Here is a 24,923-nt window from a genome sequence, read left to right on the forward strand (position 1 = left end):
CTGGCCACAGGGACCTGGATCTCTAGGATAACATGATCACACACCTACTTCATGGCCTCCAAAAGGCTACTCACAAGTCAGTCAATTATGACAAGCTTAGAGAAATCACACTAAAAATCCCATCAAATTCCTAACCCACCTCTCTGAGGCCCTACATAAATACACACGTATAGATCTAAACTCACCTGCAGGCATAGCCTTCTTACACTCTCACTTCATTACCCAATCAGCAACTGATATTCGAAAAAAACTAAAAAAACTTGAGGATGGTCCAAATACAGCCCAACAAGACCTCCTCAGTGTAGCTTTCAAGGTTTTTAAAAATAGGAAGGAGGAGGAGAAAAGAAGGATCATTTAAAAAGAGATCAGGCCAAATACCAACTCCTGGCTAATGCCATCTGTGGCTCACATACTCCAAAGCTGGCTGCCTCAAGGGGCAAGCCACCCAGGAACTGCTTCAAATGCAGTCAGCTAGGCCACTGGGCATGGGCCTGTCATAACCCCAGGCCCTCTCCCAGGCCCTGTCCTCACTGCAAACAGCCAAATCACTGGGGGGTTGACTCTTCCACTTGACAGAGAGGGAGTAGCCCAATCCCCAACCCACAGCATTTGGCTTCATGGCCATCCCTACTGGAGCTCCTTGGCTTTGCCCAGGGGGAGGACTGACGATGCCCAGGGCCTGAGGCCCACATGGAGATCACCACACGTGAGCCCACGGTAACTTGCCTTGTAGCAGGTAAGCCAATCTCTTTTGTTATCAATACAGAGGCCACTTACTCTACCCTTCCTGAACAGGCAGGACCAACAACCCCATCCCCTATCACAATAGTATGGGTCACGGGCACTCAACCCCTTTCCTGCACCCTACTTCATACCCAATTCACACACAAATTATTAATAATGCTGCAATGCCCAACCCCTCTTACTGAGATGGGACATTCTTTTCAAATTCAAAGCTACTCTTACCCTAAACACTTTGACTCCAACTACAATACTCCTGTTACAGGCTGCACCCAGACCTGGCCCTTGGGGCTTCCACCCTCCCCTCTGCCTCAGACAAGGTTAATCCCTAGTAGGGGACACTTCTTCTCCCTCTATTGCTATGCACCATTCCCCTATCCTTGTTAAACTGTGGAACCCCTATTTGTTCCCTAATGTCCCACAATACCCCATTGCTAACAAACACCTAATAGGCTTAAAACCCATCATACACAAACTCCTTTCTTCTCATCTCTTATGGCCTACCCACTCACCTTTTAATACACCCATCTTTCTGGTTATAAAGCCTAACAGCTTGTACCATTTAGTACAGGACTGATCCTGACACACGCCATTCCCAACAACATATGTGGACAGTTTTGCCCCAGGGATTTCAGGATAGCCACCACTTCTTTGGCCAGGCCTTAGCTCAAGATTTATCTGAACTTCCCCCAACCTCTAGCCCTTTAACACAATATGTGGACGACCTCCTCCTTTGTAGCCCCTCCTATGAGGATTCACAGGCCCACACTGTTGCTCTCCTTAATTTCCAGGCCTCCAAGGATACAGAGTGTCCCCAGGAAGGCCCAAATTTCTTCTCCTTCAGTCACCTATTTGGGAGTCCACCTCACCCCCAACACCAGAGAAATAATGGTGGATCTCAAGACTCTATTTTCTGAACTCCCTACTCCTACCACAAAGTGTGAAAGCCTATCTTTCTTGGGACTTGCAGGGTGCAAAACCCTGCCAGCAAAGCCACTTTATGGGGCAGCCAAAGGGGATCCTGCCATTCCCTCAGATCCCACAAAGCCCATTCATTCTCCCCTCCAGTGATTAAAAGCCACTCTCCTCGCAGTCCCAGCTCTATCCCTCCCAAACCTATCTCATCCTTTTATCCTATACATCACCAAAACTCACGGATTGGTGGTTGGGGTTTGGGGACAGGAGGCAGGAGATATTTTTTCCCCGGTTGCATACCTCTCTAAAAAGCTAGACACCACAGCCTGGGAATGGGCCCCTGATTATGGCCTTGGCTGCAGTCACCCTTTTCGCACAAGAAAGCTCTACACTAACTTCTGGACAACAAACAGTCAAGATCTTCTCAGCCATAAGGCCAAGTCAATTCTCTCCCCTTCCTGCCTACAACTTATCCACCTTACTTTCACTGAAAATTCCCAGTTCTCCTTTAAACTTCGCCCTCCCTTAAATCCAGCCACTTTCATCTCAAAACACTCATGACCCTTAGAACACAATTGCATGGAGGCTTTACCTCTTTCTCAATCCCTTCCCATACATCTCCCCACAAGCCCAGAGGCCTCAGCCCCTTTGAGCTTATGTACAGTAGACCCTTCACTCTCACACTTCTCCCTTCCAGCTCATCACCTTTAGGCCAGTGTCTCCCTACTCTTTCACTCATTAAGGATCTTCGGAAACAGGCCAACCTTCTATTACCTCATCCTTTCCTCACCACCCTCTCAGACTTGAAACTGAGCCCAGGACAGCAAGTGTATATTAAGACCCGAATCCCAAAACCCCTCTCACCATGTTGGGAAAGGCCTTATACAGCACTTCTCACCACCCCCATGGCAGTAAAAGTACTAGGAAAGGTCCCTTGGTATCACTTATCCTTGGTAAAACTAGCACCTGAGACTTTACTCAAAGAATCTGTTAACACCAAGCCAGAGGGGTCCCCCTGCTCAACCCCCAACCCAACATCTCCTCACACTTCATCCATTTTAGGACCCACAAAACTGAAAATTTCCGGGACATCCACTCTTCCCCCAATCCCAGAAGAAGGATGATCTGTCTGCCGGTGATTATCCTCTCACTCTTGCAGGCCTGCTTCACGTCCTTCACACAAGAGCTACTCCAAGACTGGTCCTGACCTGCTATTGTGGGTTTGCCATCATGGGACATGATAAGTATATGCCAGTCCATGTCCCTAACCTTTATTATACTATCTGTTCTAGTACTTGCTACAGGATTGGATGCTTCTTAGCAATTTCATTGTGGCAATGTACCTTTTAAATTCTTTTGGCTCCCTCACCCTTCGCATCCTTCCCATGTTTTTCCTCCTATCTCAATGCTCCCCCTTACCTGGAACATGGAGGTTCCAGGTCTGCAGGGACGATGCAGTCCTCAGTGAATCAGACAGGTCCCCAAGTGACTCATCTGTATCCCACTTCATGAGAAACTTTTTGTGGTCACCCCACCACCACCACCACCATCGATGCAGCCCACAACATTTCCACAACCGTCTCTTCACTTCCTCTAAGTTCACCTCACTGGGGACTGTCAGTGTTGTGTGTTGTGTGGGACCTGCCCACACTCTGCCTGACTAACACCACCAAACTCTACAGCTCACTTGCCCCCTTCTCATCCATGCCCTAAAACTGGAATATATTTCTTCTGTAAAACTACATTATCCTGTTGCCTGCCCCCTAACTTGATTTCTTGCATATTTGTTTGGCTCATCCCTGACATCACCCTCCAGACAGATGGAGATGGGGCTGGGACTAACTTTGCCCCCCCTCTCAGGAAGTGCTCCCCGCTCCTGTAGGGCACTAATTGTGCCTTCTAATTGCGGCAGGGATCCTTCCTACAACTGGGACTGGCATGGTGGGCCTTGCTATTGCCTCTCAATTCTATAAAAAACTTTCAGAAGAACTAAGTATAGATAGCATCTCCTCCCTCCAGCGATAGGTCACCTCACTCACAACAGTCACTTTACAGAACTGTTTGGCCCTTGACCTCCTTACAGCTGAGAAGGGAGGCACCTGCCTCTTCTTGGGGGAGAAATGCTGTTTTACGTAAATGAGTCCGGGGTGATCCAAAACAACTTAAACCATTTAAAGGCAAGCATTGATCACTGAAGCAAAGGGTTACAAAACACAGACACACCTTGGGGGTGGCCCCAGTCACTGAACCCTTGGATACCCTGGCGTATGCCCCTACTAGAACCCCTAACTGTGCTGGGACTCATCCTACTCTTTGGTCCCTGCCTCTTTCAGTGTTTCTCTAATTTCTTGCAGGAATGTATGCAGACTTTCACCAACCAAAAGATCACTGAATTGTTCCTGCAAGGAGGATATCAGCTCCTCAGAATCAGCACCCCTCCCCAGAAGAATACAGCCTCCCCACACAAGACCAATACCCCGCCACCTAATTGTTTTACCTGCCAACATAAATCTTTTATTTTTTCCATATCTTCACCCATCTCCAGCGGGAAGTAGCTTCAGAAGAATGAGACCTTCACCCCTTTTTCCCTTCTCCTTATACTTAAAAGGCAGGAATGATGGATCTTGGACATGACCAGCACCATTTTGCACACAATCAGCACAAAATAGTTGCCAGCCCCTCCCTTTGTAAGAAACCTCCTGATTCTGAGAAACAGAAACCCTTTTGCTTCCACAAGGGTGCAGTTCTCCAACCTGGTTGCACAGCTTCTGCATTAGTATAATGCGCCTCCTTGATAGTATCAGCCAGCCCTTGGCACCCTATATAAGCTCTCCTACCTCCACGCCTGGTGATGTCCTCCATTTTGAGGGCAGCCCCGGTCTGCCCTCCACTTTGAGCACAGCCTGGCAGATTCTTTTCCTTTAATAAAGCTTGATCAGTACCCGGTGTTTCGGCTCACTTTCTTCCAGCTTCCAATATAATGGCCTAATTTCCCAGATGATTTTGGTTGTGGGTCAGTAGCCCATGGTAATAGAATGGTGGTCATCAAGAGGCAGCCAGGGCATCAAAGACCTGTGCCCTCACAAGCGAAAAATGAACCCCCATTCCCCACCCCACGTCCAGTTGGTCATCAAGTCCTGTCAATCCTTCTGCATTAACTTCTCTATAAAATCCCTCAACTTCTCCCCAGGCCTACTGCCATGGCTACAGTTGAAGACACCTTCGCTTCTCAGCTGGATGTTTGCAACAGGTGCTATCTTAGTCTGTTCCTGCTGCTATAACAAAATGCCTTAGACTGAGTAGTTAATAAACAGGAGAAATTTATTTCTCATAGTTCTGGAAGTTTGAAGGTTCAAGATCTAGGCACCAGCAGATTTGGTGTCTGGTAAGGATTTGTTCTCTGCTTCTGAGATGGCACCTTTATGCCGCATCCTCCATGGAGGATGGGTTGAACACTATGCTCTCACATGGCAGAAGGGCAAAGGTATCAGGGAGCTCCCTTCAATCTCTTTTATAAGGGCACTAATCCCATTCACAAGGGTGGATCCTTCATGACTGATCGATCTTTGGTTCCAACGTGAACTTGAAGGGACACATATAGACCATCGCAGGTACCTCTTAGTTAAGTTTTGTCCTGCTTCAAATTGTTGTCCATCCTGAAGCCAGAGTTTTCTTTCTAAAATACAGGACATTTACTACCCCGGTTAAAGCCTTCCAATATCCCACCTTCATGTTTGTTCTGAACTCCTGAGCGTGACACATGAGGCCCTACATAACCTCTTACTTTTCCAGCCCCTGCTACTTCCATCTCCACCTTTTGCAGACCTGACTCCGGGAATTTTGAAGTGTTTGCAGTATCGTACTCTCTAGTCCCCCTGGTTTGATTGTGTTCTCTGGTTAGTCAGAAGAGTAAACAATACTGTGTAAGCTCTAAGTAATAAAGGAAGATGCCTTACGCTAGCAAACTAGCAATAGCCTAATATATCTTCTGGCTCAATCATTGCTTGCTTTGTCCTGCTGACCTTCTGGTATTTAGTAGGTTTTGTTTACCCTATAGGTATATATGGCTGACATTACAAGTGCTTATCAATATTTCTATTTTTGCTTCCTGAATAGACAAAATACTATATTCCCCAGTCCTCTGAGGGTAGGTAGTGCCTACATGTTACTAGTTGCAAACAAAGGACTGCAATGGAAAATAATATGTGGTCACTTCCAGGCCAGAGCTCTTAATAGCCAGGTCACAACTTGTCTTTCTCTTTTCCTCTTTTGAAGAGATTGTGAAGGCACATTTTGATATGGAGGAGTCATCAGGTCAAAGCAACCTGGTTTGCTGAGCTGGTTGTTAAGCTAACACATAGACTACAGCTGCCCTGGAGAGTCTCCTGAACGTGCAGGTGACTTGGTATGAACGAGAATAAACTTTTACTTCACCAAACCCATGAGATATTGGTGTCATTTGTTACTATATTCTAACACAGCAAGCAATAAGTATAAGCTCGTCAAATAAATGATGGCATTCTTCCATTTCCCCAATAAATTCACCTTCCTTTTTCTTTTAAACAAAAGAGAACAAACAATTCAAAGCAGAATTCATCTTTATGACTTACTTTCACAGGTAGGAGGGCTTGGGCTCCAGACACCTATTGTTTTATTCTCTACTGTGCAGGAAATGGAGGCTTCGCCTAAGAGTGAGAAGCTGGGGTCACAGGTGTAGGTGACTGAAGACCCATATGCGTAGATTTGTTCATCTCCACCACTGTGCTTCCCATTGCTGATGTGTGGAGGTGACTCGCACTTGACAACTGAGATGAGAGAGTGAAGAGAAAGAAATAGTCAGGGAGGGCATTGTTACACATCTAAAATTCATGCAAATTCTAATTCTAATCAAAATTGCACAAAGAATGTTATTTCCTAATATGGTTTAGGTTTGTAATTATATTAAAAAAAAAATCTTTACTTACTTTCACATTGTGGAAGAGGGTCACTCCATTCAACTCCTCTATCTTGGATCTCACAATGACTAGTGGTTGAGCCAATTAAGATATATCTGAATAAGACAGGACCAAAGACTATAATGGAATTCTTCTCACCCTAAATTAAATTAGATAAAGGGGTCTGAACAAATAAAACTGTTACTCAATATTAAAATGCAGAAATAATGTTTTCTTGGATAGGACTTCCCATTGAGCACTCCATCTAGTAAAACTTCATCCCTGCAATGAGATGTGTGTGTTTCTTCACTTGTTCTTTCATTGTTTGGTCTGTTATTGAACATATTCTAGGTATCGGCATGTTATTCATCCAGAACTCAAACAGGACAATAAAAGACTCACCTGAGTGTGTCCTGCAGTTTTCTTTGGGCGAGAGTACCGGCTAGATAACTGACCCCAAATTCATGCGATCTCCGGTTTGAAGCCTCCTTCTGACTTCCAGGTGCTTGGCTTACTCTCATATACCATTAACTCCCTGTTTGCCACCCTCTTGACAAGTCTACTGATTTCTAATTGTAGCACTATCAAGGAATAAACCTACAATGTGATAGAACACTAAGGAAATGTCACTTTCAGCAATCTAAGAGCCTCTAGAATTTACTGAATACTTATTTAAAGAAAAGTGTAACTTTTAATAAGATAAAATACAGCTAGAATTAAGCATTTACTTGGAAATTTCTTTAAAACATAGTTTATCTAACCTAGCCAAGAGACCAAGCAAAAAGCATTGTTTCTGGCTGTTCCAACATGAACACCTTAGTGTTCCAACAGCACCTTAGTTCTGAATCTTCTCACTTTCCCTCTTGAGAGCTATATATAACAAGGGAAACAGAGGGTGAAAATGAGAAAATTAACAACAACAACAAAAAACTAACAAGAAAAAAGACTAGAGAAAAAATGATAGATACAGACAGTAAGGAAAGTAGAACCATCATATGCTTAATTGGAGTACCTAAGGAAGGAACCTAAGAGAGAACAAAATAACTATTTTAAAATGCATTTCAAGTAAATATTACTGAAATAAAATAATACTTTAATGTACATAATAAAATTGCACATCACATAGCAGCAAAAAAATGAACCAAATCATCCCTATCAAAACAACTAAGAATAAAACTATTAGATTTTAAAGAATAATATGTTTGGACAGCCAAAGAAAGACTATGTCATGTACAAGAGAAAGAAATTCACATCAGCCGTATTCACTAACCAAAGGTGATATAGTATACCTATAAGATATCTAAGAAAAAAAGTATGACCCACATATTTTATATACAGCCACATTATCTTTTAAGAATCAATGCCTCAGATAGATATATTATTTGAACCTGCAAGTACTCAAGGAGTAATTTTCACGTGGGGCTTTTTTTTGTTTTGGAAAGTCCTATAGACAAAATTATAGCCAACCAAGATACAACAAAGGTAACATTAGCCAAAAAAAAAAATAATAATAATAAACAAATGGTACTAGTAAGCATTGAACACATAGGTCTAAGACCTAAATGAAGTTGCGGTTAAGAGTGATGGAGCGAAATATAAATATTGTACACTTAGTGCTGAAATGATATAACTAACAAAAAATAGAAGCTGAGGAAGAGAATAGAAAACAAAACAAATTCCCACATTGCCTCATCTGCAAGACCTGGGAGTCAAATCAACCTGTAGACATACATGAATGTTTAACATTAATGTTAAATACAAAGTAGACATTAGATAATGCAAATGACATAAATTTACTGGTAGAGAAGATAGAGGGGGCCAGGATTGGAGGAGCAATTACTAGACAAATTTATTGCTTCTTGTAACAAGGAACAAATTTAAACCGTCTCCATAAAGGAGAATAATGATATAATATAAATGTAAATGTATAAAGGTAGCTTAAATTTTAAATTTTTAAATTTTGAACCTTCTTGAATATCAAAATATATTTTTAAATATTAAATAAATATACACATATATATATATAGTTCAAAATAGAAATAATATGACAAAACCAGGCGTATAGGTATCATTCATATCAATAAAGGTAATTAGGTTTAAGTCTCCAATTAAAAGAAAAAGAGCTTTTAATTGGAGCAAAATTCAACTCTATGTTGTATATAAGAGAGGAACCTAAAAGTATTTCAGGCAGATTAAAAATAAAAGGAAGGGTAATGTTATATCAAGCAAATGCAAACCAAAAGAAAAAAAAGAGATAATGATATTAAATATCCCATAAATTGGACATCAGAACCAACATTATTATATTACACAAAGATGGGTATTTTATAAAGTTAAAGATTTTGATTTGCTGTGAAGAGCTATAAATGTTTATGTACCAAAATATGTAGCAGAAATTTCAAGAAAACAAAAATATGTGGGATATAAGAAAAAAATGGTCAAAATATGCTATTAATTATCATAAATATATTTTATAATATTTAAAATGATTATGAAAGTGTTCATTTATGTTAATTCCATATTTATGTTTAAGGCATATAAAAAGAAGCATAATAAAATATTTAAAAGAGCTCAGCAAAGTAGATCTGATGTGTATATCAAACTTTATATATTGATAATAAAAAATGTACCTTTATTTCTAGTGCCTGTGGAATATTAACAAAAATTGACCATATATTATGATGCACCCTAAAACCTCAGTAAATTCTAAAAAGTAGAAATAAGTAACATTCTCTGTTGGTCAAAAAGTCTTAGTTACCAATGGAGGTATGCTTCTACCATGGGAATCCCAAAATTAGACTTGCCAGATTTAGCAAATAAAAATATAGGGTGCTTCATTAACCTTAAACTTCATGTAGACCACAAACTTTTTTTTAGTATAAGTGTGATTCAAATATTGCACTGAGCACATTTATATTAAAATTATTCATTGTTATTCTGAAATTCAAATTTAATTGATCATCCTGTATTTTATCTGGCAACCCCAAATTAAACTTGAATTTGAGATCTCTCAACTCCGGACCCTCATGCAAGTGAATGAACAGGCAAAGAAGGGTGTAACCCTGGTGGTTGGGGTAGTTAATCCTGATTATCAAGGGGAAATTGAATTACTTTTGCACAATGGTGATAAGGACAAATATGTCTGGAATGCAGATTCCCTGGGTCACCTCTTTGTACTTCCATGCCCTATAATTAAAATCAATGGAAAAATTATACAACCCAAAACAGGCAGGACTGCTAATGGCCCAGACCCTTCAAGAATGAAGGTGACCCCATTGGGCAAGGAACCAAAATCAGATGAAGTGCTTGCTGAGGGCAAAAAGAATATGGAATGAGTAATAGAAGCTTGCAGTTCTATTACACATAACCAGATGCAGAAATGAGGAACCAGATAGTTATGAATATTTTTCTTATTTCAGTACAAGTACATTTAGCATAAACTGAATTTTTTTCTCTTGACCTCTTTCATTCTCTTACTATACAATGCAAGATGTGTTGATAGTGGTTTACCTTACATCTCAGTATTTAAGTTACAGGATATCAAAGAGGAGATATTACTCAGCTCAAAGAGGGTCCTCCTTGGGGAAAGAGTTAGCATGATTTCAGTTAGATGAGGGATAGTTGCATTATGTAAGGTGGGAGCATAATTTTGCTATTGCCTTTATTTGGGAGTTAAGCTAAGTATGGTTAAAATAAATGCACATGAATACCAATTGGACAAGGGATGGACTATGGTAGACTTGTGTTGTGTCAACTTGGCTAAGCTGGAGTTGTTTCCCAGAATTCTCTTGCATGCATAATGCCAAGGTTGTATAGCCCACAGGAGAGGGTGAATGTGAATTAGTAGCCGTATTCCTTACACACTTGAAAGCAGAGCACAGGATGTGATTGCAGTTCACACACAGCGCTGCCTCTCTGCTCTATCACCTTATTGGCAGAGGACATAGCCAGGCCACAGCAGAACCAGCAGGTGCAGGATCCCCTCCTTCATGTACTCTGACATTAGTACTGTGGGGAAGACAACTTCTCCTACGGGACACCCACATCTTTGAAGTTGAAGGCTAAGAGGCAGTGAAAGAACAATGTGAAGTCCGGTCTATGACGGTGGGCCCCTTACTCATCCTTGCAGGTTCCAGCTTGTCCTTGCAGCACTCAGTCCACGTTCACCTTCCCTTCCTGACCCCCTTCCCTGCTGGCTTCAGGCCACAGCACCAAGCACGAAGAAATAGCTTCCTGTACACTGTTTAACCACCTCCTACAACTGTGTCAAGTCAGATCCCTACAATAAACCCTGTGGTTCTATTCCTCTGAGTGAATCCTGACTGATATAATTAACTCATGTATATAGACAAGATAAAGAAATCAGAAATTTAAAATTGGAAAGTAGGAGGTAAAACAACCACTATTTGCAGAGGATATGAATACAAACCAGATAATCGCAAGAGAATTCAACTGAAAGACTATTATAAACAATAAAAGAATTCAGAAAATTAGCTGAGATCTCAAACTAACTATTGAGAAATCAATAGTAGATAGGTAGATAGATAGATAATCGATCATTTAGAATATGTAATGGAAGATCCATTTAAAATGGCAAAAATAAAATACCTAAGTTCAAACACTCCAAGAAATGCAAAGTGTATATAAGGAAAACTTTGAGATACTACTGAAGAAACAACATAAAGGGCTAAAACAGGGCTGGCTGGTTAGCTCAGCTGGTTAGAGTGTGGTATAGATGACACCAAAGTCCAGGGTTTGATCCCTGTACTGGCCAGCTGCCAAAAAAAACTGAAATGAATGGGGAAAACATAATAAAGGGTAGCAGAACATGCCTCCCCCAAACATGCCACTCAGCCCAAAGATTGCTTTGAGTTAAAGGCACTTGAAAAACAGCAGATGCAAGAAGCACGCTCTGAACTCCCATTTTCCTCCTGAAAGCAGGAGATAAAATTCCCACATGAAAGATGCCCTCCCTGTACCAGGAGAAAGAGAACATTCTTATCACCAGAGACAGGGAGTTGAGGCCAACAGAAATCTGTACAAACAAACCTTGTTAAAATAACCCTTATCTTTCTTCAGCCTTTCCATATATTTTATTTACTTGTTCAAAATAACTGCTCTTTGTTCAACCTGGTATATAAGCCTAACCACTTTTGGGGTCTTCATTTTCCTGTGAAGGCTCCCATGTGCATGTAAACATAAAATTGGTATGCGTTTCTCTTGTTAATCTGTTTTATGTCAACTTAGGGCCAACAGAGACCCTAACAGGGTAGAGAAAGTTTTGTGTTTCTTATAGTAACATATTCTTTTCTAGAGAGACTGACATTAAAAAATATCTATTCTGCTAAAATTAGGTGAAAAACTAATCCAAAACCAATGAAAAAATATAACTAACTTTAAAGTTCATTTAAGAAAAAAAATACTTTTAGGGCCAGCCCATGGCTCACTTGGGAGAGCATGGTGCTGACAACACCAAGTCAAAGGTTAAGATTCCCCTTACCGGTCATCTTAAAAAAAAAAAAAGTATTTTCAGGAAAACTCCTAAAAGATGAGAAATAAGGTAGGACTATCCATATTGCCTATTAAAACGTACTATAAAGCCTTAGTAACTAAACTAAAAGACTATGAAACTTGTACATGAATATATAGACAAAACAATGGCATTGAATAGAAAGTCCAGAAATGTAGACCCAGACAAATACAGGAATTTAATATAGTATCAAAGAGCATCTCAAATCACTGGATTGAAGATGAACTGTTACAAATGATGTGGAGATAACAGAAACGCCATTTGGAAAAAGAGAGAGTAGGATCTGTACCTTGTACTGTATACTATATATTAACTCAAAATGGATCAAAGCTTTAATCATTAAAAAATATGAAAATAAAAAAGTAGAAAAAATATAGGCAATTATTTTTTAACTTTGTATTGGGGAGAGTGTTTTTGATTAGGACATAAAATTCAGAAGCTATTTTTAAAAGGAAGGTTAATAAATTTGACAACGTAAAAGCAAATAATTTTTCCTTGAGAAGGAAAAAACACGAATAGCCAAGTCAAAGATACACACACACACACACACACACACACACACACACACACACACACACACACACACACACACACACCGGAGGGAAACGTTACAGCTCATGTCAGAAACAAAGCCAGAACCCTGATATGCATAGGCTCTTGAGTGTGTGTGTGTGTGTGTGTGTGTGTGTGTGTGTGTGTGTGTGTGTGTGTGTGTGTGTATCCTAGAAATTAAGAATAAAAAGATCAACTAGTTAAGAGAAAAAATAGGCAATGGACATGCCAAATAATTCGCAAATAAATTCAAACATCTCTTGAACATATAAAAATACACTCAACTTTACTCATAATAAGAGAAATGTACATTGAAATCATAGCGAGATTTCATTTTTACCTCTTAAATTGGAAAAAATTCAAAATTTGACACATTATCAAAAGTTTGACAACAAAGCTGGAGAGTTTATGGAGTGACAGACATTTGCACACTCTGCAAAACCATGTCACCCTTTAAAAAAGTAATTTGGCAATATCTTTTAAATTTCTAAATATATGTAGTCTTTGACCCAGAAATGTCACCTCTGGGAATTTACCCTACAGATGTACAAAATGACATATGTACAGGGTCATGCATCAGAGCGTTGTTCAGAATAGCAAAGATTGGAAATATCCATGGATCCATCAAAGGGATTTTTAAGCCATGGCACATTAACACAATAAAATTCTATGCAGTTGTAAAAGTAAATGAATGAGGAAACTCTCTTTGCATAAGCATGGAAATATCTCCAGTATATATGGATAGGTAAAAAATAAAGCAAGATTCAAAACTATGTCTCTTATTGGAAGTGAGAAAAATAAAAATGCCTGTTAATTTCTTAGCTTGTATTTATAAAAGGAAACACTAGAAAGGTACATAAGAAACCAATAAAAATGGATCTTTGCTTGAGGACAGCAAGGAATGGGGTATAAAGACAGAGAATGGAAGAGAGAGTTCTCAGTGTATACCTTTTTACATCATTTTAAATTCTGAAATATATGAACACATTAGCTGATTAAAAAACTGATTTGAAAAAATGGTTTCTAGATTGCCTCACACTCACCCTTCCGAACAGCTGAATTCTAATTTGGATCCAAAAGACAAATCTGTCTTAATTTCCACTTGCCCATTAGGTAAATCTCCTGGGTTTTTGCATCGTTTTTCTGTGAGAAAATTTTAAATGATGATTAGTGATTCCAAGTACAAATACGGCATTAGAAAAGAAGACTTACTGATCAAGTTCCATTTCTGCTTCCAGAAACACCCAAAAGTCTAGATTCAAACTTATTTCTGATCCTGACTCACTGAATTTTGATTCTGGAAGAAAAATGAATACAAAGTTTGATTTCATTTTTTTTCTGGTATGTATATTTTACCATTAGAGAAAAATGCTCATTTAAATCACTGTGGTAATGGAGTCTATCATCCAGGGTTTAATTCACCAACCAGGACCTGGGATCTGTGCTCCATTCTATGTTGGCAGCATGTACTTTGAATCTAGGCCACTCAAAATGCATGGTCACAAAAGGAACAGAAAAGAGAAGGAACAGGTTTTTGTATACCCTTGCTATTGGAAAACATCCCCAAATGCATTCCCTACTGACAGTGAATCATAGCTGCTTTTTCCAAACACAGCAGAAATTTTCTGTAAGGTTACTTTGGAAACTGCATTACCACTTTCTGGACTAGACACATGGCTTTTTTTTTTTTTTTTTTTTTTTTAATTCCAACTGTTCATTAAGGTGGATCTTAAATGTTCCTTATGTATTTCTAAGTTCAGAAGGACTCTCTTCTCATTCTGAGTTCATGGAGCAGTTAGTTCATTTCTGGTAACACGATTATCCTATCACAGGCCTGTCTTCCACCATTTATGGGCCATTCATTCTGGATAAAGATCATGCCTTCTTCTTTTTTTGGTGGAGAGGGGAAATTTATTTTTATCTCTCTCTTTTTTTTTTTAACTTACACATTTTAATTGTAAACACTCATGGGGTACAATCTGATGTTTCGATACATAAATATGTTGTATAATAATTGGGTCAGGGTAGTTAATGTATCGATCACTGCATGCATTTATTATTACTTTGTGGTGAAAACATTCAAAAGCCTCTCCTCTAGCTATTATGTAATATACAAAACTTATCTGTTAACCATAGTCACCCTACCGTGCAGTAGAACTTACTACTCCTATCTAATTGTAATTCTGTCCCTGTTGACTAGCCTCTCCCTGTTTTCCCTCCCCCTGCCCTTCCCTACCCCGTCTCTAGTAACCCCTGTTCTATTCTCTGCCCCTATAATATCAACTTTTCTCCCCCTTAGATTCCACATGAGTGAGGTCACGTGGTATTTGTCTTTCTGTACCTTGCTTACTTCACTTAACATAATGACGTCCAAGTCCATCCATGTTGCCACAAATGACAGGATTTAGTTCTCTCTTACGGCTGAATGGTATCCCATTGTGTATATATACCACATTTTTTTAATCCATTCATCTGCTGTTGGACACTCAGGTTGATTCCATATCTTGGCTATTGTAAAATGTGCTACAATAAACATGGGATTGCAGATATCTCTTTGACATACTGACTTCATCTCCTTTGGGTGTGTACCTAGTAGTGGTACTGCTGGATGCTATGTAGTTCTATTTTTAATTTTTGAGGACCCTCTATACTGTTTTCCATAATGGCTGTGCTAGTTTATACTCCCTCCAACAGTGTGCACGTGTTCCCTTTTCTCCACATCCTTGCCAACACTTGTTTTCCTTTGTCTTTTTGATAATAGCCATTCTAACTGGAGTGAGGTGGTATCTCATTGCTGTTTCGATTTGCATTTCTCTGATGATTAGTGATGTTGAGCATTTTTTTCATACGCCTATTGGCCATTTGTATGTCTTCTTTTGAGAAATGTCTGTTAATATCCTTTGCCCATTTCTCAATTAGGTTATTGTTATTATTGTTATTATTTGCTGTTGTTGTATTGTTTAAGTTCCTTATGTATTCTTTATATCAACCCCTTGTCAGATGTAAAGTTTGAAAATATTTCCCCCCATTCTGTAGGTTGTCTCTTCACTCTGTTAACAGTTTCCTTTGATGTGTGAAAGTCTTTTAGTTTGGTGTAATCCCATTTGTCCAGTTTTGCTTCTATTGCTCACACTTTTTAAGTCTCATTTAAAAACTCTTTGCCCAGCCCTATGTCGTGGATCATTTCTCCTATTTCTTCTAGTTGTTTAATAGTTTTTTGGGTTTTACATTTAAATCTTTAATCCATTTTGTGCTGATTTCTGTACATGGTGAGAGGTAGGGGTCTAGTTTCATTATTCTGCACATGGCTATCCAATTTTCCCAGAACCATTTACTGAAGAGATTGTCTTTTCCCCAATGTGTATTCTTAGCAGTTCTGTCAAAGATCAGTTGGCTGTAAATACATACATACATATATATGTGTACATATATATATACATACTATATACACACGCACATATATATGTATAAAAATATATATATATTTTTGGCAGTTGGCCTGTAAAGGGTCCAAACCCTTGACCTTGGTGTTATCAGCACCACACCTTTTTTTTTTTTTTTAATTTTAGCACCACACTTTAACCAACTGAGTAACCAGGGAGCCCTTAGCCACAAGCTTGTTATAATTTTTAAAAAGTGAATCTCGTTTTCAATATATTAAAATTGAATTTGTGGTTTATTTCTTGAATGAAGTATTTGGTGAATTACTTCTAAAGAATAGACTTCTTTTTCAATGCAATTAGCTAACTACTAATTTTTCTGCTTTATTTAGTTTTGTTTCATTTTTTAAAAAGTGGCACACATGTGTATGTTGAAATCAGTAATTGACAAACTAGATGATTTCTTGGTGTCTAAAGATTCAGGAAGTTTAGTTCCTGAAACAACTTTCCAAAAATGGAAAAAGCACAAATGAGAAAAATAAATGTTGATACTTACTGACACAGAAGTCACTGTACTCCCACTGGCCTCGAACTTTACAAACAAGAGTCTGACTTGAAAGGGCCCTACTGTAGCCAGGGCGGCAGTTGTATTTCAGAACAGTTCCAGTTTTGAATCTTGTCTCATTCAATGTATTTATTGGAGAAGCAAATGGTAAATTGGGAGGAAGACCACAATCACCTGGACACCAAAATGACAAGGAGCAACAAAAGTTATATCATGGGACACAGTATCTTCACTGGTATGATTTTTAGAGCAGGGGCAATTCTTTTCTCCTCTAATCAAGAAAAATCGTAACTTCTATTATCCCCTCAGTTCAGTGAATCCAGTGATCACTTAGTAATATATGTTTGCTGATAAATGACAAATTAGGATAATTTATCAGCAATAATGATAAATTATAATGATAAAAGGCATAAATTTGTATCCCTTCTCTACCATATATGAGATAATCTACTTAGAAAGGATGAAAGATATGGATGTCATCAGCTTATCAGATTCCCCTTTTCTGCTGACTCAGATGCACATGTGCAAAGCCAGAAGTCCCTACAAGTTTGCTTCAGCAGAAACCTATTATTTCATTAAAAATGACATTACAGGACTGGCCAGTTAGCTCAGCTGGTTAGAGCATGGTGCTGATAACACCAAGGTCCAGGGTTTGATCCCTTTACAAGCCAGCTGCTATTTTTTTTTTATTTTATTAAAAATAAAAATAAAAATAAACGCTATGTAACATTGGTTGCCTAAGGGAAGGGAGACTGGGTGGCTGGGAAATGCATAGGAACTACATTTTTAATTAATATGTTTTGCTCCTTTTGGATTTTGAATGATATGGCGCAGGAAGTGTGGAGCCCTTGAAAATATAAAAGTCTTAATCCTGTTTTCCTTGCAGGAATTAAATACAGAACTGATTTACCTTTTAAGAGTCCCACTAGAAATACATACTTCACCTCTCCATTCTGGATAAACCCACAGGCAGTGAAAACTGTTCAGCCAGACTGATAGATAATATAGATTTGTTTCAAGTCATGGTTGGGAGACAGATTGTTTTGGAAATTCCTAGAGAAGAAATTCTAGGGTAAAATATCTAGAAAATTGCCTCTTTTTTGTGTAAAGCAAATTCTCTTAAATTCCAGCAGGTCCCTTTGTTGCTGAAAGTGGATTTCTGCTAGAAGCTTAGTCATCACTTTTTTAGTCTTAACGGTGAACAGTTGGATGATCTTGATTGTCTAGGGCCGTTCTGAACTTGTCTCCTATTACTCACCAACAACAATAGCCAACAGAGCAGCAAGCAAGGTCATCTGGAACAGAGTTGGATCAGAGACTTTCCATAGCCTAAAGAAGGGCCAGGCTGCTATTTCCCTCTTTCTATGAAGGGTCCCATTTGAAGCTCTTGGGGGTTGCATGACTTGCTCCATTTCTGACATTTTTCTGTAGAAAGAACTCAATTTAACAGTCATTGAATTCCCACTTGTCATAAAGCACAAGGATAATGCTATGGGATCCCAGTCTTCAAGGAAATTACAGCCTGAAGTGGAAAACTTAAGGAAATTACAATTAATTCAAGGAAATTACAGCCTAGAGTGGAGTTGAGCATAAATGCCACAGCACAAGACAGTGAGGGTTGGCCTCCAGAAGTACTCTGCTCAGAAAAAAGGTCAATATAAAGAGGAGAAAAGGAGTGGGCTTTACAGAGGAGGCTGCATCTGAGCTGGGTAAGTTGTACAAGTTAGAGAACGGTCGCAGGACATACTGGGGGACAGTAGGTAATACTTCAATTTGGCTGGTAAGTAAAGTGTCTGAGATGGAGAGATAGTTGTTAAAGACAGGGCAATTTATAGGTATGTCTAAATAGGATGTAAGGGTCAAGTTTAGGAATTTCTAGATTTTACTCTTTGGGAAATAAAGAGCCATTGTTTTTTGTTTTGGCTTTTGCTTTTGCTTTATGTGTTTGTCTTTAAGCTCATGAGTGACACAACTACTGTGCTTTAAGATCACTATGGCAGATGTGTACAAGCTAGATTAGAGGGGACAGATGAAAGAGGCAGAGAGGTCAATTATTAGGAAGACTATTGCAATTAGCCAGATGAGCTGCGAAGATGATCTGAATAAGGAAAGGCAGAGGAGTTAGAGAAAAGGGGACAAATGTAAAACAAAACAGGCAGAAAGATGATGAGACAGAGAATAGGAGATACATCATTATATATAGTATTGGGAGTTCCTCGAGACAACTGTTGACAAAGGCAATTTACTATGAAGCAATTTGTGGTTTTGGAAAAATGCAAGGTTATATATATATATGTATGTCAACATACTTCCATTTTCTAATCAGACTATTAAGACTTATTTAAAGCAAAATCACTAAAGACATTTTTATACTTCACCACTGTTATAGTCCGTTTTGTGTTGCTATGACAGAAATACCTGAGACTGGGTATTTTTAAAGGAAAGAGGTTTATTTGGCTTACGATTCTGGGACAGCTGCATCTGGCACAGGCCTCAGGCTGCTTCTACTCATGGCGGAAAAACAGTAGGCAGCTGGTGGATACAAGCAGATCACATGGCAAGAGGAAGCAAGAGAGAGGAAGCAAGAGAGAGAGAGAGAGAGGAAGTGCCAGCGTCCTTTAAATAATCAAGTCTCACGAGAACTAATGGAGCAAGAGCTCACTCACTACCCCTCCTCCCCAAGGAGAACATTAATCCATTCAGGAGGGATCCGCCCCCATGACTCAATCAGTTTCCAACACTGCCACATTGGAGATCGAATTTGCACATGAATTTTGGAGGGGACAACACATCCAAACTCAATCAACCACCACTTCCCCTTCCCTTAGAAGAACACAGTGTGCATCCTAAGTCTACATTGGAAAAGGTCCTTGTCCTCAAAAGATTATGAAATTAACTCCCAATGAAATACTGAATTTTGTCTTTTATTCTGATACCTCTGTTAGGTCCAGATGGTTTGACACTCCCATGTGTCCATAATTCATACTAAACCTGTATCCATTTAGGTAAAGGGAATCCCCTCAATGTTTCCCTCAAAGATGTTTGTGTCCCACATCGGGGGGCTATAGTTTATGGTGGCCCTCCACACTATGTGGAGGGGCCTATGTTCTTTGAGTAAAGACTCATATAGGCTTTGTTTCTTTCCAAAACTCAGTTCTGATAAAGTCATTCCTCCACCTGCTGTCAGTTGTGGACACCCTCATGTCACATACGTCCTATCCCATGAGTTCTATACATAGCCACTAGGACAATTCTTTTTTTTTTTTGAAGTTGTTATTAATATTATTTTTTTACATTCTAAGATGTTGCAGAGCATTTGTGGGGAAAGAGGATAGGGAAAGGGGAATAAAATAGGGTGGGAGAAGGAGGAATGGGGGGTATGGTTGATGCCCATGGCACCCCACCTCATTCCTGCAGGGGAGAGACCAGGGGGCTTCCAGCGGTGGCTTGGTTGTTGCTGGGCTGGATGCAGATGTCAGTGGGTGTGTGGCTGAGGCCAAAGGGCCCCCACTGTCCTGGCTTAGGAGCCTGGATACTTCCTGTGGAGGCTCAGTGGTCATTGCTTGGCTGGTTGCATGTGTCAGGGGGCATGGCTCAAGCCCTTTCCTTTCCCCCCTCCCTGGCTTGGGAGCCCAAGGGGCTTCCAGTCCTTCTAGGTTTTATAGGTCTTCTTTGGTTATGTGAGACCTTTACTAGTTAATACCAAACTTTGTTTCTGGTCTGTGGGTATTTTGTTTTTTCTTTCAGTTCTGTGCTGGATTATTTGCTGTTCCCATCACTTAAACTCTGCACAGGAACTAATTTGTTGTCCTTTGCTTACTTCTAAAATGGGGGAAATTCCTGTGAGGACCAACACTTGAACCCTGGTGTTGAACTAAATTGCTGCTTTGCTGCTGATTCCCTGAGGAAGGCTGTTGGTGTAGCTCAGGTTTTAATGGTTGACTTTGTAGGTAATTCTGGGTCTTATGAGATCTGGCACACCTGGGCTGTGTGGAAACAATGGTCTGGGCCTGAGTCTTTTCATCAAACTGCACCCCCTGCAGTTCTGTATTCCTGACCAGTCTCCACTAAGTGGACCCACACCAACCGGGGGGAAGGGGACAGATCAGCTGTCCATGCTGTGCCCCAATGTTCCCCTGGTGGACCCATCTACCCCACTGCCCACACTCCAAACACTTCCCATGGGACAGGCCATGTGCTGGTCCCTTGTCATGACTCAATGGCCTCTGAGCAGCACCCCTATCAGTTGTTGATCCTCACTGCTGTATGGGTCCATGGGAACCCTGTTAGTGGTCCTGCTGGCCTGAGGGCCACCAAGACACTCCTCTCCCCTGCTGCCTCCAAGCAACCCCACATGAACGGCAAAGCTGTCGCTTTTGCCAGTTCCCATGCTGTGCATTCACCAATTCCAGCCCTTAAGCGGCTGGGGGTCTGTAGGGAAAATATGGGAAAGTGGTCAGGGCCTCTCAGATGTTCAGAATCTTGCCGAGCATTTGATGTAAATATCCACGTGCACCCAGGTGTCCCTTGGTTATTATCTAATGTAATTGCGTGTGGGCACCCAGGTGTCCTGGGTTATGGACTTAAGGACTAACTGCTCTAATACACAGTGCCCTTTGGGACACTCCAGGAGGCCACTAGGGCGGCTCCTCCTAGCTCTGAATAAAGCCTATTAATTTTTTACCCACAGTTCCCAGGATCTTTTCCTATTACCTAGCTCATGGATCTGCATGTGAGGCGGTTGTGACCCAGTCTGTACAACTTGTTTGTAAGGTCTGTGAGCCCTAGTCCTAGCTTGACAGACTCAAAATGACTGGAGCGGTCCTTTCTTTCTCCCATCGTGGCTTCTCCTGCCTTCATGCACTCTGTAGGTCTCTCCTCCTCTTCTCCTGAGCTGTAGAAGCCCCATGTTGGCCGTCGTTGCTTTTTAATAGTTGTAAATTGGTTGATTTGTGGGAGAGGGTGACGCTGGCGACCGTCTATTCCACTATATTGACTGGAACCCGCAGCCTCTTCTGAACCTCTCCCTAGACAGCCCCACACCCAGTACAGCTACAGGCAGCCTCTCTCCACCCTCTCCCTATGGTCCTCCTGGGAAGCCTCCAAGCCTTCAGAATCCACTAGGACAATTCTGCCAAAAGATAAATTCTCCTTATGAACAATTTACAACATGTACTCACTTACTGAAAATGTGCCAACAAAATTTGTACTGAATGAATCTCAGTGTCTAAAGAGGACGGGGGTAGGCAGAACAAACATTCTGGGTCTGCATGCTCCCCATTTCCCTTCTGTTTCCCCCTCCCTATTTCTAGTCTCTTCTCTTTCTGCCCTAGCGATCTGGTGATGCTGGAGACAGCTGAGAGTAAAGCAAGTTGCCTATCATGACAACCAACCCACTAAATCAGCTGTGAAATTTACAAAATGTGATAAATTTCTCCTACACAATAAAAACTGCTAGGAACTATTAAAACTATCACAATAAGTTTCTCTAATTTTTGACAAGTCAGAAGATTTGTAATGTTTATTGAATTTCATTGAAATTGAAGAAAGATTAAAAGTACCAATGTATTGGCAAGATAGAATTTGACTATGAAAAATGAAAAGAATAACAACATAAAATAATAATTTTCTATATGAGTTGTTGCAGTTGTTAATATTCACCAGAAAAATATATATATTGAATATACTCAGAAAAATATTCATGGCTATATTTATAAAAATAAAGCCACAAGATTAAATCCTTAGCTTCAAGAAATTGAACAAGTATCTAAAATGCTGCAAAAAGAATATATTCGGTACCTATATTGAAATATATGTATATGCTTATAATTACTATATATATTCAAAATGAATATTTCTTAAAATAATGTTAAGTAAATTGATAATTTGGTAAATTCAGCAAATTGATTTCAGTGAACTGATCCTTCAGGAACTGTCATTTAATCCACTGGCTTTTGGTGACTAACTTTTCAATACTTGGGTCTGAGCCCGGTGCTCCAGCTGTCCTGGACAACCAGGATCCCTGAAAGTTCCAGACACTTTCCTGTCTCCTACCCCTGCCCACATTACCCACCCTCCCTCCCTTTCCTCTTTAATTCCTACTCATTCTGCCAGTACCTTCTCCAAGGCCAGCCTCCATATTACCAATCAGAGGTTCCTATTTACAACCCTAACTCTGACTTGGTTTGTAACTAACATCTGAAGTCTGTCTGCACCACTGGACCACAAGATCCTGAAGTCAGAGAGTGGGCTTCTATTCATTTCTGTCCCACAAAAGTACCTAGCACTGGGCCTCACAAAGTTAAAATGCTCAATGTATGTTTATTAAATTTAAATCCAAAAGCACCTAGTGATAGAATATGTTTCAAAAAAAATCATACTGTTCCATATCCATATCTAACCTTATGGTGTTTGCTTTGTCAAGGTCAGATTTAAACTGATTTTAAAGCAAGGTACCTATGCATTTTAATGAGAGCCCAAGCAAAGAACACCTATAAAACCTAGAAGGACCAGAAGCCCCCTGTGCCCCCAAGCCAGGGAGTGGGGAGGATTAGGGTCCTCAGCCATGCCCCCCAACACCCACAACCAGCCCAGCGATGACCACCAAACCACTGCAGGAAGCACCCTTGTCTCCTGAACTGGTATGGTAGGGAGCCAAGGGTCTTGGCCACACACCCCCCAACACCCACACCCAACCCAGTGACAACCATCAAGCCACCACAGGAAGCACCCCAGGTTCCCTAGCCAGGTGTTGGGGGACCAAGGGTCTCTGCCACATCCCCAACACCCACAACTAGCCCAGCGACAACCACTGAGTCACTGCAGGGAACACCCCGAGCTCCCGAGCCAGGGCAGTGGGGGGCCAAGGGCTTCAGTCACACCCTCCCGACATCTGCAACCAGCCAAGCGATGACCACTGAACTACTGCTGGAAGCCCCCCGGTCTCCCCTGCAGGAATGAGGGGGGTGCCACAGGCCTCAACCCTGCCCCCCGCCTTCCCCTTTCTCCCCACCCTATTTGCTTCCCCTTTCCCCTCTCCCCCTCCCACCCAACTGCTCCACAACAACTTAGAATGTAAAAACAAATACAGATGGAACCTGGGACCAACCCCTTCTCCTGCAACCAGGCAGGCCACTTGTGCCACGGGGCGCATTACTCTTTCAGAAAGAGAGAAGAAATCTACGGTTATCAGAGGTGGGAGCAGGGAGGCAGAGGGGGATGAGGAAAGACTGGATAAGAGGCATAAAGAATAAGTATAATTTGTAATAATATGTATGCTAATAATATTGATTTGATCAACATAGGTTAATGCTGAACCCACAAAATATGTATAATCAATTATGATTAAATAAACAAACAAACAAAATAAATAAATAAATAAATAAGAAATGTTAGGGAAGAGATTGATAGAATTGGTGTTGGAATGTCACTGTACTGGAAACAGAACTCCTAGAAGTCAAAACATCATCATCGCAATGATTTAAAATAATAATAATGGGTGGTTGCATCACCAGGGGAGTTTAATTACACCTCAGTGTAGAGGAAAGTCCACTGGACTGAGGACCAGGAGCCCTTGGTCTGGTCTCCACAGCAGCCACAGTGCAAGGCAGATAAAACTCAGTGCAACACTTGGAGCAGAAAGGCTGGTACCTCCAGGGCTGTCGTGAGAGTTCTTCCCTCACCCTCAACTGTCTTCCTGGGAGGAACGCATCCACATCCATGACTTTGATTATCATACACGAATCACTCTAGACCTCTGGGCATAATTGTCTCCTATACACGCAAAAACTTCCATGCTCCACAAACTCAATTGTTGATAATTATCTTATTCTGCCCTATTCCCATCTACACGTGAGTTTTAAGACACCCAGGCCTGTCTTCTTTACTCTGGTTGCTAACTAGTGGAATTCCAGTGCTTGGCCTTAAACCTATAGGTCTTTCTAAAGTTGGTAAAAGAAATCTCAGCAAAATCAGGAGGAAATAGTTTCTCTTTCCCTAGAGCTGAGGAAAAGCGGATACATAATATCTGCATCATAAAACTGATGTTGCAATTGTTATTTCTAACAAAGAAGTCATTCTTGGACTTTAGGGATTGTTGCTGTGTCACCTGAAAGTAATCTTTAACCTTAGAAAAATCTGTCATTCTGACTGGTTATCTTAGCAAATTATTTTTTGTCAAGGATAATATTTAAATGAACATTTTGGTTTTCTGAAAGTTATAAGTATTTGTGAGTTTTCTTTGCAAATCCAAAAATAAATTATTAGACTTTTTTCTTCACCTGCAATCCTGAAAGTAAACTAAAACT

The 24,923-nt window shown here is 40.4% G+C and overlaps 1 protein-coding gene across 1 annotated transcript in view; it reads right to left on the bottom strand.

Annotated features, from left to right (window-relative positions):
- C4BPA (complement component 4 binding protein alpha) overlaps positions 1-24,923 on the bottom strand; it is a 46,526-nt gene that overhangs the window by 18,327 nt on the left and 3,276 nt on the right. The window contains exons 2-6 of the mRNA XM_063113459.1: positions 17,876-18,042; positions 16,609-16,791; positions 13,716-13,815; positions 6,621-6,706; positions 6,267-6,461 (exon numbers count right to left, since the gene is read on the bottom strand). Coding sequence (XP_062969529.1) covers positions 6,267-6,461; positions 6,621-6,706; positions 13,716-13,815; positions 16,609-16,791; positions 17,876-18,038 — 727 coding nt within the window. The 5' untranslated portion in view covers positions 18,039-18,042. The remainder of the gene's footprint in view (positions 1-6,266; positions 6,462-6,620; positions 6,707-13,715; positions 13,816-16,608; positions 16,792-17,875; positions 18,043-24,923) is intronic.

This window comes from Cynocephalus volans, chromosome 11, assembly GCF_027409185.1.
Source record: "Cynocephalus volans isolate mCynVol1 chromosome 11, mCynVol1.pri, whole genome shotgun sequence".
Taxonomy (NCBI): domain Eukaryota; kingdom Metazoa; phylum Chordata; class Mammalia; order Dermoptera; family Cynocephalidae; genus Cynocephalus; species Cynocephalus volans.